This window comes from Pogoniulus pusillus, chromosome 32 (assembly GCF_015220805.1).
Source record: "Pogoniulus pusillus isolate bPogPus1 chromosome 32, bPogPus1.pri, whole genome shotgun sequence".
Taxonomy (NCBI): domain Eukaryota; kingdom Metazoa; phylum Chordata; class Aves; order Piciformes; family Lybiidae; genus Pogoniulus; species Pogoniulus pusillus.
In genome coordinates, this window is record NC_087295.1 from 4,879,308 (window position 1) to 4,896,522 (window position 17,215).

At 42.8% G+C, this 17,215-nt stretch overlaps 1 protein-coding gene across 2 annotated transcripts in view; it reads right to left on the reverse strand.

Annotated features, from left to right (window-relative positions):
* Window positions 1–9,696: 9,696 nt before the first annotated feature.
* The window catches only part of PDCD6IP (programmed cell death 6 interacting protein), a 31,954-nt gene continuing 24,435 nt past the window's right edge, over window positions 9,697–17,215 (reverse strand). For both annotated transcript variants that reach the window (XM_064169543.1, XM_064169542.1), the window contains exons 14-18: window positions 15,907–16,041; window positions 15,153–15,247; window positions 13,658–13,790; window positions 13,093–13,298; window positions 9,697–12,344 (exon numbers count right to left, since the gene is read on the reverse strand). In XM_064169543.1, the coding sequence (XP_064025613.1) occupies window positions 12,176–12,344; window positions 13,093–13,298; window positions 13,658–13,790; window positions 15,153–15,247; window positions 15,907–16,041 (738 nt within the window). In that variant the 3' untranslated portion in view covers window positions 9,697–12,175. The remainder of the gene's footprint in view (window positions 12,345–13,092; window positions 13,299–13,657; window positions 13,791–15,152; window positions 15,248–15,906; window positions 16,042–17,215) is intronic.

The following is a 17,215-nucleotide window of genomic DNA, read 5'->3' on the forward strand; positions in this document are numbered from 1 at the left end:
ATGCAGTTGACATATTCTGTGGGGCATGAGAAGTGATTTGTCACTATAGCATCATGAGTTTTCTGATAAGAAGCAATAGGGGCTTTGCTATGAAAGCTGTAGATCCATCTTGTCACATACAGAGTGTTTTGGCTGTGAACTTAACCCATAAAAAAATACAACAACCACTTTTTGTCATATCTGTCTTTTAAAGACATTAGCTATGGTGTGTGCCTGCTTAACACTCATATTTATCTGCTGTTGCCTGCAGTGCTGGGTTTGGCTGGGCTAAAGTTAATTTGCTTTGTAGTTGCTGGTGTGGAGCTGTGTTTTGGATTCGTGCTGAAAAGAAGTGTTGAAAACACAAGGATGTTTTAGTGCTGAGCAGTGCTTACACAGGGTCGAGGCCCTTTTTACTCCCCACACCACCCCACTAACAAGTAAGGCTGATGGTGCATAAGATTTTGGGAGTTAGGACAGCTGACCAAAGGGATATTCCATACCTTCTGATGTCATGCTCAGTATGTAAAGCTGGAGGAAGAAGGAGGAAACAGATGGTGGTGGAAATGATGGTATTTGTTACCCATTAGGCTGATGGAACCCTGCTCTCCTGAAGATGGGTGGACACCTGCCTGCTGATGGGAAATGGTGAATTGATTCCTTGGTTTGTTTTCCTTATGTGTGTGGCTTTTACTCTACCTCTTAAACTGTCTTTATCTCCACCCATGACTTTTCTCACCTTTACTTTTCCTATTCTCTTCTCCACCTCACTGGGAGAGTATAAATGAGCAGCGGTGCGGGGCAGAGTTGCCAGCAGGGGTTAAATCACAATATAACCGCACTATGTCCTGGATCAATAAGAAAAACTTCATTTCATTGTAAATAAAAAGATAGGAAATGGAGCATGAGCAAAATGGTGGCTCTTAAGTTCACTGTTGCTCCTTCTGTCTAACTGCTTTCTCCAAGGAAGTATCCTGCCCTCTCTGTGGCAAGTTTTTGGTTGGCTCTTCATGGAGGAAACCAGACACAGCTGGAGAACCTTACATGTAAAATTACAAGCTACCAGTGAGATTAAATATCTTTTTCCCAGGCACATTTATTGAAGATTATATGGAAGAAGTTTACAATTCTATTGTTCCAGTTCCCTGTGCTTGTTAAAGTGCAGAAGACAATCTGCGGTTGCTTATTTTGTATCTAAGCAACTGTCAGACTCTATATCTACTAATAAGAAAGGGTATAATTATATGCTCCTACTTTATTAGCAGCAGATGCCTATGTTTATGAAATAAAATGTAAGCTTTTCCAAAATGCAGAGTCTTGCCTACCTGCAAACTGCACGAGCAGTTTTGTAGGCTTTCTAAAGGCTTTGCTTGGCTGTGGCAGCTTGCTCAGGGCAGGGTACCAGGCACACTTAGCCAGTTGCTGCTGCATGTTAGACCATGGCCTCAGAGCCCAGCTGTCCTCAGCACCAGTTCAAGAGAGCTGCAGGGCAAGGATAAGTCAGTGTCTACTGTGCCTTTTTGACACTCCCAGTGCTGGCATGAAGCATGTTCTTGTCCCTGATCCAAAGACTAGGAGGGCACGGCCTGCTTTGGGCTGCCTATTTCAGTGCCCCAAGGGTGGCTTTCCATGGGATGTGGTCACAGAGCAACTGTGAGGGAAGAATTTTTAGCATGAATTTCAAATCTCATTGTGCTCCAGCAGCACACAGTGATGCAATGCAGCATATTTCTTCAGAAAGAACAACAACAGGGGCATACTGCTTTGTGTATGAGAAGAAAAGAGAACCAACAAAACAAAACAGAATCCACAGTCTCTCAGAAACCCATGAAGGCACACGTAGACAGAGAATACAGATGAGAATAACCTTGTCCAGAATAGAAAATACTTGTCAGACGAGTCTCTAATTTCCATTATTCGGTATTTTTAGCTTTGTTTCCATGGAAACAGCACTTGTGCGATGATGCTGTCCTGCAAGGGAGTGAGTGGATGCACACTTGTGCACGTACATCTGTGTATTCTTCTCCTGGCCTCCAGTAACTTTGAACGAATTTGCCAGCAAAGCTGAGGATATCTAGATGTAAACAGTTTTGTGAAAGCATCCAGGTAGGGGAGAAATGATGCTCTAAGTTCTCCAGCCAAAGAAAGTAGAGAACTTGCACAAGAGGAGAACAAGGCCACCCCTGTAGCTGCTGCATGTCCAGAAAGTGCTTCAGTAGGAAATATCATTTTTGCTTAGACATCAAGCACCATGACACTGCCACAAGGCACACATTCATGGGACACCTGTTCTTGCGTTTGGAAGGCAAGGCTTCTGTTTAGAAACTGTCAAAATGCAAGACATCCTGCCTGAAAGTTTTGGATGCTAACAGAATAACATCTGTCTTGCCTATTTGCCCATCTTTCGGGCTGCCTTGCCTTGCCACCTGCCTTCTTCAGAAAACCAAAATTAAGTAGTCAACCACATTTGGCCCATCTCTCCATTCCCTCAAAATGAGCTACCATGCTGCTGCCTCTCATAGCTGATTACACAAAAAACCAACAAGGACAGGTCAGGTCATTTAGCTAAACTGGGGGGAAATGCTGAGAATCCATCACTACAGTCCTCCTTTCAGGAAGATATGAAATCCTTTAGCATATCTTTATGTTCATTAATTTCATGCTCCCTCTCTCATTACTGGTAGCCCAATTATCACAACTAAGTTACACCAGAGTGCACCCTAGAAGGCTGCAAGAGGATGCAAGCATACAACTTGAACCTTTCTCTTCTTTTACTACAACTTATCTCTAATCCACCCCCTGCAAGAGCTGACAGCCATTTCTCTGCTTGCTGCAGTAGAAGCTGTCAGCAGAGACACGCAGACCAGATGCTTTCCCACAGAGGCTGATTTTGCTCTCAGCCGGAGCTCAAGGTCATTTTGATTGAGACTCCTGTCTGTTGGTCCTCCACACACACAGCGTTGGTGCCCAGTATGCAAAGCAATGCTTCCATCACAAGTATCACTCAAAGCACACGTGGAGGCAGAAGGATCTGGTTGAATGAGACAGAAACTATCTGGAGCAAAGCTTTAAAGGTTAATTTATCATCTGTGATATTTCTGGCAGAGTCCCCCCAGCCTCATCTTGAATATGCTTTAAAAAATCATCCATGCTTAAAGTTAGCTGCATAAAACCACAGTGACCTGTATTAATCAAAACTCTAGAAGAGTTTACACCTTGTGGTAATTTTCAAAGCAACTTGCCTGACTTTTGAGGACCATTTCAGGATTATCCTCTTCACAACAGGGGCTTTGTACGTCATGCTAAGCACAGAGACAGTTTTATTAACCTATGCACAGGCAACATTCAGTACCAGGTAAAAATCTGAGTCTTCTCCAAACATCAGCATGTTTTCTGTGCCATGTAGTATAAATATTATTGCAGCTGTGCAGGGAACAGATCTATCTTCTCACACCACTCCAAACGGCAGCAAGCACAGCTCCAGGGAACCATATACAGAGGCACAAGAGGCTGCTACTTACCTGTCTGTCTCACCTCTCCATGCTCCTCTCCACAGCAGGTGAGAGGCCACACGAAATACAACCACCACAAAAACATAGGAGGTAAAATATTATCCCAGGTAAACTCACCCTGGGTGGATGCCCTTCCTTTGCCATAACTAGTCCATTATAGCATGTACAATATGCAGGATCCTACTGTCAGCTGTACCACAGGGTAGAAACCAGTAAATCTCCAATAGCAGAGTCACGTCCCCTCAGGGACGCTTTACTTTTGCTACCCAACAACATAAGCAGTTATTCAAACTGCTGAGGAGAGGAGCAGAGGGAAAGGCTCCTATATCTGCTATTACCTTCATTTCAAGATTAGGAGAAACAATCATAATATTAGCACAGAAGTTATTAACTGATAATGTAGGTCATTGCTATCAGTATTTCACATGACCTCCTGTCCCTCTGCCCCTTCATTAAAAATAATGGGCATGAGGTGTTATTACACAGAAAACTGGGGCAGGGGTGGAGGGAGCTGAGTGTTGAGCCCCACTAACAACCCTCTGGTGATGTGCCACATGTTTAACACAGCCAAAGGGACAGGGGACAAAAAAAATATAAATCTCTAAATCCAGAAAAATGTCTTCTAGGGACTTTAAGTATCATTCCAACTTCCCTGCTATCGTCACAACAATTTCTTTTCGTAGCACAGCAAAACTTTTTCTTCCATCAGCCTGCAGCATTTCATCTTGACCCTTAACGATGCTGTTCAAAAATTTCCACACCAAGCTGATGATGCCGTTGAGACGCAGAGATTCAGCGGCAGTGTTGGATGGGTCGGGTTTATGTCTTTCCATGTAGTGCCACCTAGCGGTAAAAAGCTGCCAGGCACTCTCTGTTGCGTGTTTTCGTTACATTTGGGGATTGGAAGTGCATTGCAAAGTTTGGTTTACTTCGAAGCAGCAAGAAACAGTGTTTCAGTGCTGCCATATGACAACACTGGAAGATAGCAACGCACCAGGCCGTTTTTTTTCACCAAATTCTACATCTGTTTGAGTGCAAGATCACATACTCCATTTCTGCTTGTGGAAACCACTGACTAAATGGCACATTCACTAACAACATATTAAGTGTCCCCTCGCTAATGAAATATAACTTGTGGCAGCAAGAGGCTGCAGTCAATCAGCTTCCTTGCATTGCTTTGAGATACTCCTATCTACCACCACTTCTTGGGCTCTTTCACCCTGACCTGATGGCTTCTCTTTACAGCATGCAGTATTCATCTTTTCTGGTTTTGTCTCCAGTGCTAGAGACTGGCCATGATTCCTCCTGCCTTGATTCCTCCACTCAGGCCGGCCACTCCATTAATCATCCTATTCATTTCTAAGACCTTGCTCCCCATGATAGCCAGCCTGTGCCAGTGTTGTCAAACCCACTGATATGCTGTGCTTTTCCTCTTCCCTTCTAAATACTCTCTCTGATCATCACCAATGTCTTTACCCTTCAGCTAGTTCTCTAGAACTTCAGATTGATTCACTGCAAATCATCTTCTGCATTAATTCCTTTCCTTAGTACTTTCTCCTCTCACCTGAGGAGGGGAGAAAATAATTACCTTATCTTTTAAACTCTTTTTCTGAACCCTTTCTTCATGTCTCTATAGCTAAAGGTCCTTTCCCTCTTTCCCTTTACTACCATTGCTCTTTCTGCTGCTTGTTAATTCTTAAGCCCTTCCATTTTTTTTTCCTGGCATTATCCAAAATGTTATGATTTATGACTTGATGCTGTCAAAGCTCTCAGGCCTTTATTCCATGCTTCCTTTTCTTCATAAATGCACTTGACAAGCCCCCTTTCCCAACCCACCAGCTGTCCCTCAGCTTTCCCTCCATTTTCTCTTGTTCCTTCTCCTCTCTGACCACTTTCACACCTTCCCTCTACGTGTTTTTCATCCCCCAGGTGCAACATCTGCTGTCACTGCCTCGCTGTGACAGAGCTGTGACTGCCGACACGCTTTTCTCCTGCCAGCAACACGTGCCCCTCATTTCTACTCCCACTCGCAGAATAGGCCACAACAACACCTGCCATCCATTTTGCTTCCCTGTCACATCATCACAGCAGCATTTGAGGCCTAATCCAATCGTTTCGCACAGGTCAGGAGCTATCTCATTCTCTCAGGTGAGGGAAGTGAGTTTAAACCACGCTGGGTAGGTTCAGAAAGACTGTCCAGATTATGCAGATTAAAGACAGAAAACACCCAAAAGCTACATTAATTCTTGCAGAGCAATAAAGCAGTTTAGGATGAGTGTGAAGTCTTACCTATCCCTTCGCCTTTGCAGCTCCGCACTCCAAGTCCAGTTGGCAGCTGGTCAGGATGGTGGACGTGGGCAGCTGATGTAGTTGTCCCTGCGTTTGGCTGGTTCTACAGTTCAGGCTCCAGGTCACCAACCACAGAGTGTTTGCGATATCTACGTGCACTTAGAACTGGCAATGCTTCATTAAAAGCGATTTGCCTGTCCTTGCACCAACAGGAAATGACCTTTAAAGGTCCCTTCCAACCCTAACTACTTTTTAATTCTGTGGCTCTATGAACTCAGGATCTCTTTGCCAACAGCCCGCACCGAAAAAGCGCTGCCGACGGTTCCCGCTTAGACGGTTCCAGGCTGCCCTCTGCTGCATGCTCAGCACACAGCACCGCGGCGCGGCCATTTCTCCGCCGTCCCCAGCCGCACAGGGCAGCCACACCTGGCACGGAAATACACACTCGGAGAAAGCATCCCGCTGGAAGAGACCCCAAAAATCGTCCAGTCCAACCTTCGACCCAGCACTGAAGGGTCAGCACTAAACCGTGTCCTTAAGCGACGGGTCCGCAGGCCGCTCGAGCACCTTCAGAGGCGCCGACTCCACCACTGCCTTGGGCAGACCATTCCACATTTCCAGAATGAGCTTCGAGGAGAAGTCTTTCCTAGCATCCAGCCCGAACCTCCTCGGGCACAGCTTGGAAGCGTTTCCTCTAGTCCTGGCCCTTGCCACCGAGGAGAAGAGGCTTCCCCCTCCTCAGTCAAACCTCCCTTCAGGTGGTTGTAGGGAAGCTACGAGGTCTCCCCTCGGCCTCCTCTTCTCCAGCCGGTACAACCCCAGCTCCCTCAGACGCTGCTTAAACCAGCGAAATTAAGAGGTCCAACAGGGTGTGAGGAGGAGGAGGCTAGAAAGCCGTTACTAGGAAATACAAAGCAGGGAGAGCAGATTTTTAACTATCTGCAGGTACATCTGCACACAAGTGGAGCTTGCTCCCAGCACCCAGCCTAGAGGGTGCTGCCTCTGCCGGCCTGTGGGGCTGGGGCCAAGCAGGAGACACACAGGAAGTCAGTCTGCGGCCTGCTCCCAGGGTGAGCCCAGGCCAGCCTCTGTCGCAGGGCAGAGAGCACCTGAGGGCAAAGATGGCTTGAGAACACAGAGGGCAGCTTACCCGAGGTCTAACTTTGCTCTAGATCACTGGAGAGCAGTTACTTGAGATCAAAGATCAAAGGATACTTGAGGCATCCTTCGCTCCAGGCCAAAGGTTGGAGGGCAGAGGTTATTCTAGATCAACATGTCCTTGAGGGCAGAGGCTGCTCCAGGTCAGAGGACAAAGGTTAATCTGCATCAAAGGTTACTCAGTGTCAGTGGACAGATGCCACTAGAGGTGAAATGTTACCTGAGATCATAGACTCAGCCAGGTTGGAAGAGACCTCCAAGATCATCCAGGCCAACCTAGCACCCAGGCCTAACCAGTGAACCAGACCATGGCACTAAGTGCCTCAGCCAGGCTCTTCTTTGAAGACCTCCAGGGACAGTGACTCCACCACCTCCCTGGGCAGCCCATTCCCCACCTGGCTAAAGCCTTCTTTCAGGTAGTTGTAGCCAGCAATGAGCTCTGCCCTGAGCCTCCTCTGCTGCAGGCTGCACCCCCCCAGCTCCCTCAGCCTCTCCTCACAGGGCTGTGCTCCAGGTCCCTCCCCAGCTTTGGCGCCCTCCTGTGGACACCTTCCAGTACTGCAACATCTCTCCTGAGCTGAGGAGCCCAGAACTGGACACAGCACTCAAGGGGTGGCCTGAGCAGGACTGAGTACAGGGGCAGAACAACCTCCCTTGTCCTGCTGGCCACACTGCTCCTGATGCAGGCCAGGATGCCATTTGCTGTCTTGGCTAATGGACAGAGATCCTCTGAAGTCAGAGGGCAGATACTACAGTGGTAAAAGTTATGTGAGGTCACAGAGCAGAGGTATATGCAAGGTTAAAGGTTACTCTATGACAAAAGTCACTTGAGGTCAAATCAGATTTTGGTGTAGCACCCACAGTAGGGGCCAGAATCACCTCTTTTGACACTCAGATGGATAATCTGACTAACACAAGCACAGGCAATGGGCACCCAAGGGGCAGGGCCCCTACCTTGAAACAGGCAACCTTTAAAGCAGTGAATGCTCCAGCAACTTACTGGCACAGAGAATGGCAACCCCCTGCTCCAAAGGACCTGAAGTGTAGACACAATCAGACATCACCACCCACAGACACTGAATGGTGTTAAGGTGAAAAAGCTGAAGAAACTGGGAGCACTGATTTATGGTGAAGGCTTGGTGTCGATTTCACAAGGACAGCTGCCATTTCTCTTTCATTCTTGATAGTAGACACTTTCTGTTTATGAAGTGGTTAAGAAAAATATTGACCAGCTCAGCCCAAGGATTTAGAAACACCACACTATTACTTAACAAAACCCACAGTAACAACTGCATCTCAGCTGTCTATGATGGAGTATTAGCCTCAATTAGGGCTAGAGGATAGACTGAGGGAAGTGAGGTTGTTCAATCTGAAGAAGACTCTGAGGAGACCTAAGAGCTGCCTTCTGAGCTGAGGGGATCCTACAGGAAGGCCAGAGAGAGACTTTTCATAAGGGTGTCTAGCACTAGGACAAGGGGGAAAGGTTTGAAGCTGAGGAAGAGCAGATTTAGGCTGGATCTTACAAAGAAATTCCTCAGGATGAGAGGGATGAGACTCTGGACTAACTGCCCAGTGGTTGCAGCTATTGCCTTCCTGGAAGTGTCCAAGGCCAGGCTAGATGAAGCTTTCAGCAAGTGAGTCTAATTGAGAGGTGACTGCCCATAGCAGGAAGCTTTAATTAGATGATCTCTAAGGTCCCTTCCAACTTCAGCCATGCTGTGATCCCAGACTTTCCCAGCATGACACAAACCCATTATATAGCATCATTTGGGATTACAGTTGCTGTAGTTCCAAATGTAAGTCCAAACCATAACAATCTCAACCTAAGTGTAAAGTGTGGCTATTTTCAGAACATAAAAGCACAATGGAAACTACTTTGGACAGCTGAAAACAAATACTGTTACATTTTAAAAGTGACCATTTTTATTATGACAGAGAGGATGTCAGCTTCAAAAATAATAAAAAAGGCTGCACACTTGATATAGCTTTCAAAAGTCATAATAAATCCAAGAAAGCCAAAACAAGTGGCCAATGCTAGTCATAAGTGACAAGAACAAAAAAAGCCCCATATCCTCCCCCATAAACAGAAGAAAAAAGCACTTTTGAGTGCTGCTGTAGTGCAATAGCTCATCTTCTCAAGAGCTGCAACTTCCAAAATAGTTTCTTTTAAACTAAACTGAGTGAAGTCTTCAAAATTCAAATTATCTTCATCCAACAGTACACAATCAAAACTTAAAACTACCCCCAGTTTCACCTATTTGAGTGTTCTGTCAGGATAAGTGCCAGAAAACAGCCTCTGAGATGCAAGAAGGAACTATTTCAGAACCCAACACATTCCAGCAACAAACAAATGCATCTCTCAGCTAATGTAAATCAAAATATCTGCTCCCAATGAATTTTCTTGCTATTCTCAGCTACCTGGCAACAGGTGATGTTGCTTCAGAATGGCAAGGTCCAAAAATGCCCCCGGCATACTTTGAAATAGCAAAGGCTTATGTACAGCATAATTTAGCTGGATGGCAGAGATCAGCCCTAAAAGGATTTAAGTCTCCACCCTACTCAGCATGATAGTGAAGAACCACCCTTAGCTGGCAGTGTCACATCAGCAGTCAAGGATGAAGGCACTGTTGTTTTCCTGCAGTAACTGACAGCTGAGCGCCCTCACCACAACACAGACTTCATTCAGGCCCATAATTTGTTTCCATCCTTTCCAAAACATTTGTCTGAAGTCAAAAGACTCACAAGAATAGCCATGAAATCAGGTTTTCTAAGTGATTTTTTTAATAAACTATAGAACAAGGTAACATTTCAACTGAAGTCATAACAGCTGCAGGCTTAAAAGCAGACACATACATATCTCTGGATTTTCTGGTTTCTTTAGGGAAAAAAAGAGAAGAAAAGGTCATGTGAAAGCTGAACATAAATGCATAGGTTTCTATACACATTTTAAAAGATAGACTAAAACAAGCAGTAACACAACTGGAAAAAAAGATGTTTTAACAGCAATTCCACATCTATGAAATTGTTAAAGGAGAAAATTTCAACTCCAGGAATCTTTATGCTGAACCAAATTAATTTTTCACATAGCTTTAGTTTTATAAGTTGAGGCACTAGGAAAAATAACACTTACACAACAGCTCAAATGCATCTAATGTGTGAACTGATAAAAAAAAAAAAATCTCCAGGGCACAGGATACTAAAAATTTAGAACTTAAAAAGGCTGCATTAGGCTTGCACTTCCTCACACTGACACAGTGAAGTTAGTGGAAAACTACTGCTTTTCCAGTTAGAGTGAAATCAGGTTCTGATTGTTGCTTCCAGTTACCTTCCTAGCTTTTTCTCATTGTCCTCGCTTGCTTCTTATGTATTTCCATCAGGGTCAAAAAAACGATGGAGATGTTCCTGAGTCACTCCCATTCAACAACGTTTATAAAGAAAACAAAGCCCCTGTCCTTGTCTAGGGTGGTATCTACAGTGCTGTATGGCCTGGCTTCCTCCTGTTCCCCCACATCACTGAGCTGCTACAGGGTGAACAAATTTGCTTAGAGACTTGTGTTCTACAAAAGAAGTTTATTTCTATCTTTTGATTTGTGTTTTCTGTGGGGGTCAGAGAGTATTAAGGACAAGTAGTCTTCACAAAGTAGCTGGAGTGATCATATAGCAATAAGAACTTGAGAGAGTAAGAAAGGAGCTCATAAGGATGTGTATGCAATTTCCCAGATGAGGAAGAGTATTCAAGATTCAGTGAGGTTTCCACTCATATGCTACAATAACTGACACCCTCTAAACCCCTAGCATGAAAATATCCCTCAATATTTTAATCAGGCACTTAAATAGAAATCAAAGCAGTAACATTTAACATTGGATTTAACATTGTGGTAACCATTCTGTAAGACCAGAGTATCTTGGATGAAGCACTCAGGAAATTAACTGTCCTGTGGAGTGAAGAAACTCATGCCAAGGGCTAAAGGAATGCAGAGTCCCTCACTAGACAAGTATGTCTGGAAAAAAAAAGGCTGGGGGGAGAGTGTTTAGAAAAAAAAAAAGACTGAGAGATGGTTGGTAAATATTTGGTAGAAGCTATTAAGCATAAACTTACATTCTTCACTAGCAATTGTAAAATGTAGTGCAAGGTTATCAATCCCATGAGAAGATGGATCCAAAAGTAAACATTCCACCTGCTTTAATATACAAGATATCATTTCCCCCCCCACAAAACAACACACCAAAAAAGGTTTCTCTGCTGACAACCTCCCTGAGGGAATGCATTAGTTTTTTTCTAGGGAAAAAGCAATCATTTAAAAACAAACTGAAAAGTTCCAGCAATCAACAGTTGCTCTATTTCGAGCCACAGCACATTTCTGATCGTTTCTTTGGAAAACAAATGGGTTAGATCCATCAGCCACTGGTCCTGAAAGAGGGATCTTGATCTCCCTTCTTTCCAGTTGTGTTCTGGAAATGAGAACCATTCTTCTAGAACAATCATGAGCATATTTTAGCCAAACACACTTGAGAGTCGAAGGAAAAATTTACTTGCAAGACTTCATTGCCAGCATTTAAAATGGTTAATTATCAAGTCTGTCACAAGGATAGAGAATTAAAGGAGAAAGAGTATGAACTCAGTTGTAAGGCTAACCACTTCATAACTTATCTTTGTTATGCAAGTCAAGGGGCACATGAAAGAAACTAGACACAGAAAACCCACATTTATGGTAAAAAGAATGCCAAGTGTTTAAACCATTCTGAAGTAATTTATTTCTTTTTTTTACTGATGATTTACAAGGCCTTGGTTATTAGACAAAATAGCATATTTTAACTAAACTAAAAAAAAAAAATACAAACCAATAGAGGATAGAAGGAGATGCTATGAGGCTCTGTAGAATGTATCACACCCAGTGCACGCACTGCTTCGTTTTTCTTGTCTGAACCCATTTGTTACTTAGAGGATTTTTGCAAAGAATATTTTGGTCTAGCCAACATGTAGTGTGTACAGTTTCAGATCACTGACTTAGGCTCTAATTCTGGCATTAGTCTACAGTCTAAACCACTGCAGCAGATCTTTCGAAGTCTTTAGTGTAATCAAAAACTGATCTAGACATTTTGGAGCAGTTAACAATAAACAGGAGTTACAGACTGCATACAGTTCAGTATGGTACATTAACCAAAGCTAGAAGTTTTAGTATGCTTATTGCCAATTTCTCCCAAATTTTAACAAGCAGAGCTTCTTTGCAGATACATTATTGCTGAGGGTAGTAAGGCTGTTGAGGAAAAGGGTATCCAGGTTGCTGAGGTGGTGGATATGGTGCTTGTCCAGGGTTTGGATACACAGGTGAGGGGGCATATGGCAGATTATATTGACCGTACATGTATGGATTATACCCCATTGGCATTGGCATCTGGCAATACCTGTGGGGAGGTGGGAAAAAAGCATACATTAGCTGCAAAACACTGATGATGTTAATGTGCAAACAACAAGTTGTTAATAGATACAGAAAGACATGCAGTCACCACAAATGCTTTCCTTTAATTTTCCTTTCTCTGCAGCAGGAAGTCTGATAACGTTCAAGGATCAAACATCACCAAACGAAAGATTATGATGTGTGGAACAAATGCAGACAGAAAGTGGAGTAAAAGCAACTTGCTGCAACTAGAACTGATCTAAACTGCTTCTCTTAAGTTTAATATTGTTGTACATATTTTAGCAGTGGCTGAACCTGCTACTAAAGGAAAGAGCAAGCTATCTTCAATTCCTCCTGTCTCCAGAATCACGGAAAAAAGCACACAACTCAACTGGAATTTTTCATCATCTTTGGCAAGATACCAAGATTTCAAAAATGAGACATGCCAGCACTACTGAGATAAATACCAACTGATCATGCACAGGCTGACAATAGTCCACAAGGCACAGCTAGGAAACGGTATCCTATCTTCCTTCTCCTTTAAAAAGGCCAAACTACAAAAACTTAAAATTAATCCTCCCACAAATGGTACCAGCAAGTGATTTCAGTAAGAATTACATGATTAAAAGTTAAATAAAAAAAAGCTCACTAAAGACTACAACAATAACCAATTTCAAGATGTCACCACATGCAGCAAACAAGTGCTTTCAGGTAACAGGATAGCAAAGAACTGCTGAAGTACTCCCACAGCTTACCCTGGGTAACCTGGATAAGTTGGGTAAGGAGGTCCCTGTGCCTGTGAAGGTGCAGTGCTTGCTGCAGGTGCACTGGCTCCTGAAGCAGGAGCAGGAACAGCAGCAGGAGCCACAGGTGTTCCAGAGGGTGCTGATGCTGAAGAGGGACTGCTTGCTGCAGAAATCACTGGTGGTGGTGGCCGTGCTGGTGGCTGTGGTTTAGTCCCCTAAAAAGAGCAAGTACATTAAAGTGGTGCTTCTTCCTAGATGCCTTGGAATCAAAGGCTGTGGTTAAATGATTAGTTGATCTTCCATTTAAAATGGACATTCTGTATTTAGTCTATACAGGAAATAATGCAAAGCATCTAAAACGCAGTAAGTTCTCCACTTCAAATCCATACACTATGAAAACACATAGTACCTAACATATCCCTGTGCAAAGCCTTTAGACATCACCTATTTCACTTATAACATTTCCAAATAACCAATGTGTTATGGAGTGACCTAGACAAATTATGGATCACTTTGAAGTTCTCAAGTATGGGCCTTCTATTTTCAACCCATTAGTTGCATAGCATATATTTACCACCATGGTTCTTGGTGCTGGAGTAGGAGTCGATGATGCAGCAGGCTTACTTCCTCCAGCTGTGGTCGTCTGATAGGTAGGCAGAGGAATAGAGGGAGCACTGGGTTCCCTAGCAATGCTTTGCTGCAAATCTCTATGAAAAACGAACAAGCAAACATACAACTGAATTGAATTAAGAATTGCTTGGTTTACACTTCAGGAAGTTAAGCCAAAAAGATGCAAGGGAGTAAAGCTAGTACTGAAAGCATGATCACTGAGATAGCTCAAACTGAGCATGGATTACAAATCTCTTCCCCAGGAAACTACCCTCAAAAAAAAAAAAAGGAAGCAAAATATATCTAGTTCTAAATGAGAAACTATCTCAACAAATATATTTTCACTAAGTGAAGATGCAGCCCACAGTCAGTATTTTTTTGTGATTGGGGAAGAAGGAGGAAGGGACATAACATACATTTTATTCACTCAAACTGTGGGTTGAGCTTCACATATGCTACAAACACCCAAAACTCGATCATTGCCCCTAACCCTGACATGGGGTTTCATGCCAGTGAACACTTGTCAGTAAAAGACAGCACAGCAAGATTTAGCTGGGTGTTGTATCAATACCAAACATTCTGTATTAAAGCTGCAGGTTATCATCATAGAGACGTGAGATATTCAGCCGCAGCCAAAAAGAAGTGTTCTACTAAGGATGAATTTAGAAAAGGTAAAGTTTGAGGGCTGGGCATCCTGTTCATAATACAGTATGTGCACAGAACAACTGCAGTTTCACCAACTGAAACTTCAGTAACAACTAGCCCTCCTTTTTGTAAAAGGCTTTGTGCTCTGCTAGAGAACACCAGTAACAAGGCAAGCCTTTTCACTTATGCTCAAGAGCAGAGCCGAACAATCACTTCTGAAGCACACTATACACTAGGCTGGTCACATGTGAGAGATAATGACATCAGACGTGTCCTTACACACAAAGGACAAAAATCTGCTTCTCTCCTCAACACTGTAGGCAACCCATTTATCTAAAGAACCATAAAGCCAGATCAGACTATGGAGGAGAGGTGGAACACCAACATTTTTCCCTGCCTCCACACTGGGCACACAGAAAGCAATCAGGTGGTAAAGCATTTATCCAGTTCCTCAAATCAAAATGACAACAGGAGCAAGTTACAGAAACAGAAGTTCCTCAAAAGAAAAAGAATAAACTAAGAACATTAACGAACATATGCCAAAATAACTGAGAGGGAAATGATAACATCAAACAGATTCATGCTGAATTGAAGATCAGAGCAGGCTTCCAAGTGTTTTTCCATGTATTTCTCCTATCACTTTATTAGCTTTTCAGGGGACAGGAGAGTGAGGTTAATATTAAGGCAAAGAAGAGATTACAGTCTCAGCATACCTCCTCTCCCTTTCTCGTTTCATCAAGTACCATAATAAACAAAGATTAATTTCTCATAAATACTTCACCACTTCTACAATGCTTAAAGCACTGAAATCTTACTTGAGCAGTTCATCTCTTTCAGTCTTGCGAGCAAAGACAATATCACTGCATTTGTTTTGGAATTTCAGGAGGATCTCTGTCAGCTCGTTGTAAAACTAAGGAAGAAGCAAAACACAAACGTATTCAGTCAATAATTTCAGACTCAATGCTACAATACTTTTACACAGTGATCCACTTACAGACATTGCATTATTCCAGTGCCCAGAACTTGTCACAGCAGCCAAGTTTGCTAGTGCTTTTTATTCTGCTTTTCAAAAACATACAGTCAGCTGTTGTCCATCCCTCTAATATCATAGAATTGTGTGGGGTTTTCCCCATACATATAGTTCGAGACAACTAGAAATGTATTAAAACAAGATCATTTCTGGTGATTAACTATTTTTATAGTGTTTTCTTTTTTTCTTTTCTGCACTGAAATGCAGTTCAATGAAGTTCGATTGCATGAACACATGCGTTTCATTTTCTTTTTCCCTCTGGTGAGTTATCAGTAAACCAGCAAAAAGTACTTAATACATAAGCAGTAAGACACCTTCCAGAAGCCCAGATAAAAATAAAAAGAAGCTAAAATAAAGTCCTCTTTGACTCTCCTTACATATGCAGTAGCAGTAAACTACAAATTTGCTTCTTCAGCAGTTAGACTATCAAAACTGTGCCTCTCCTCTAGCTGGTCTGCAAAGTTCGTTATGATTTTTTGATTCGCACCTCACTGTGTAAAGAAAAAAACCTTCTCCCAGTCCCTTCAACCTTACCATACCTTTGTGCCTTCTTTTAAATTGGATAGAAGTTCCACAAAGTTGTCATTTGCTACAGCTAAGTTCTTCAGAACTTCTTCTCTTAAATTTGATTCGTTGTTCGATTGTTTCATCTTTGAGAAATCCTGATGTGCATTCTTAGAGGGAAGGAAAAAAGCAGCAGTGAAAGGATGTAAACCAGTCCCATGTAAGATTCTCTGTTGTGGGAAATTTTTTCCCCTCTTATGCATTGCTTCTCCTTGCTTTTCCCTATAGATACCTATCTTCACCTTACGTCCATACTTTGTTACTTACTGGTATTTGCTACCTGCCATGTGCAGTGCCTGTTTCAGCATTATACCCAGTGTAACTCACTGGCAGTAGGTATCAGCTAACTGTCTGTTGTAGGCTACTTTGAGCTAATTGTCAAGCTCCTACTGCACCATTTCAGAAAGCTCCACTAATTAGGCTCTTCTGTACTGCATAAAATCATAGTCTGTGTTTTCAAGAAATAATTCCTCAAATTTGGTTGACATTGGCAACCTATTAAAAGACAAGGAAGGGGAAAACTTAACAGAAGGATCACCTACATTTCATTTCTTTTGAGGAAATAAACAAGCAAGTGAACTTAGAAACTACATCAGCTGCCAGAAGCAGCCATAATTGAACTCCAGGACATTCCAAATAATATCCAGCAATATTTTCAAAGTACTTCATGTTAAAAGAGATCCAAATATAGAACATGAGCTATATGGTCACAAAGAAACAAAATTTCCTTTTAGAAAAGACTCTGATTCTTGCAGTCAGAAGTTGCAAGTAATCCTGCACATGAAGGGGTGCCATCATTACACAAACCACTATTGTCTCTTGTCCAAGCACTAAGACTTCCTCACTTGACAGATGTTTCAGGGACCTGTCTGTACTGGTCCTGACAAACTAAGGCTGACTTGATAAGCAAACTTTGGGATATTCTCATAAATTTTTACTCTGCTAAGCTCTGCACATGCTGCAAGTCAAGCACAACAATAAGCCAACATGTACTGCAAAGACCCAGAGCACCTTCTAGTAGACAGTAAGGACACATCTCCTGTTATACCAGAATGAAATATTAAAATGGGATGAAGAGAAAAACAATGACCCACAACTTAGTAACACCCTTTTAAGGGTAAAGCCATCTGCAGAATTTGGTCCAAGAAAAAGTCCACAGGAATTTACAGTGGAGCTCTGGGAGAGTCTGTTAAAAATGTATGTTTCTTTGCAGTAAACACTTAAAGAACTCTTGTATTTTTCAGTGATCAGAACAGTGAAGGAGTAAACTGGCTTATGACAGTG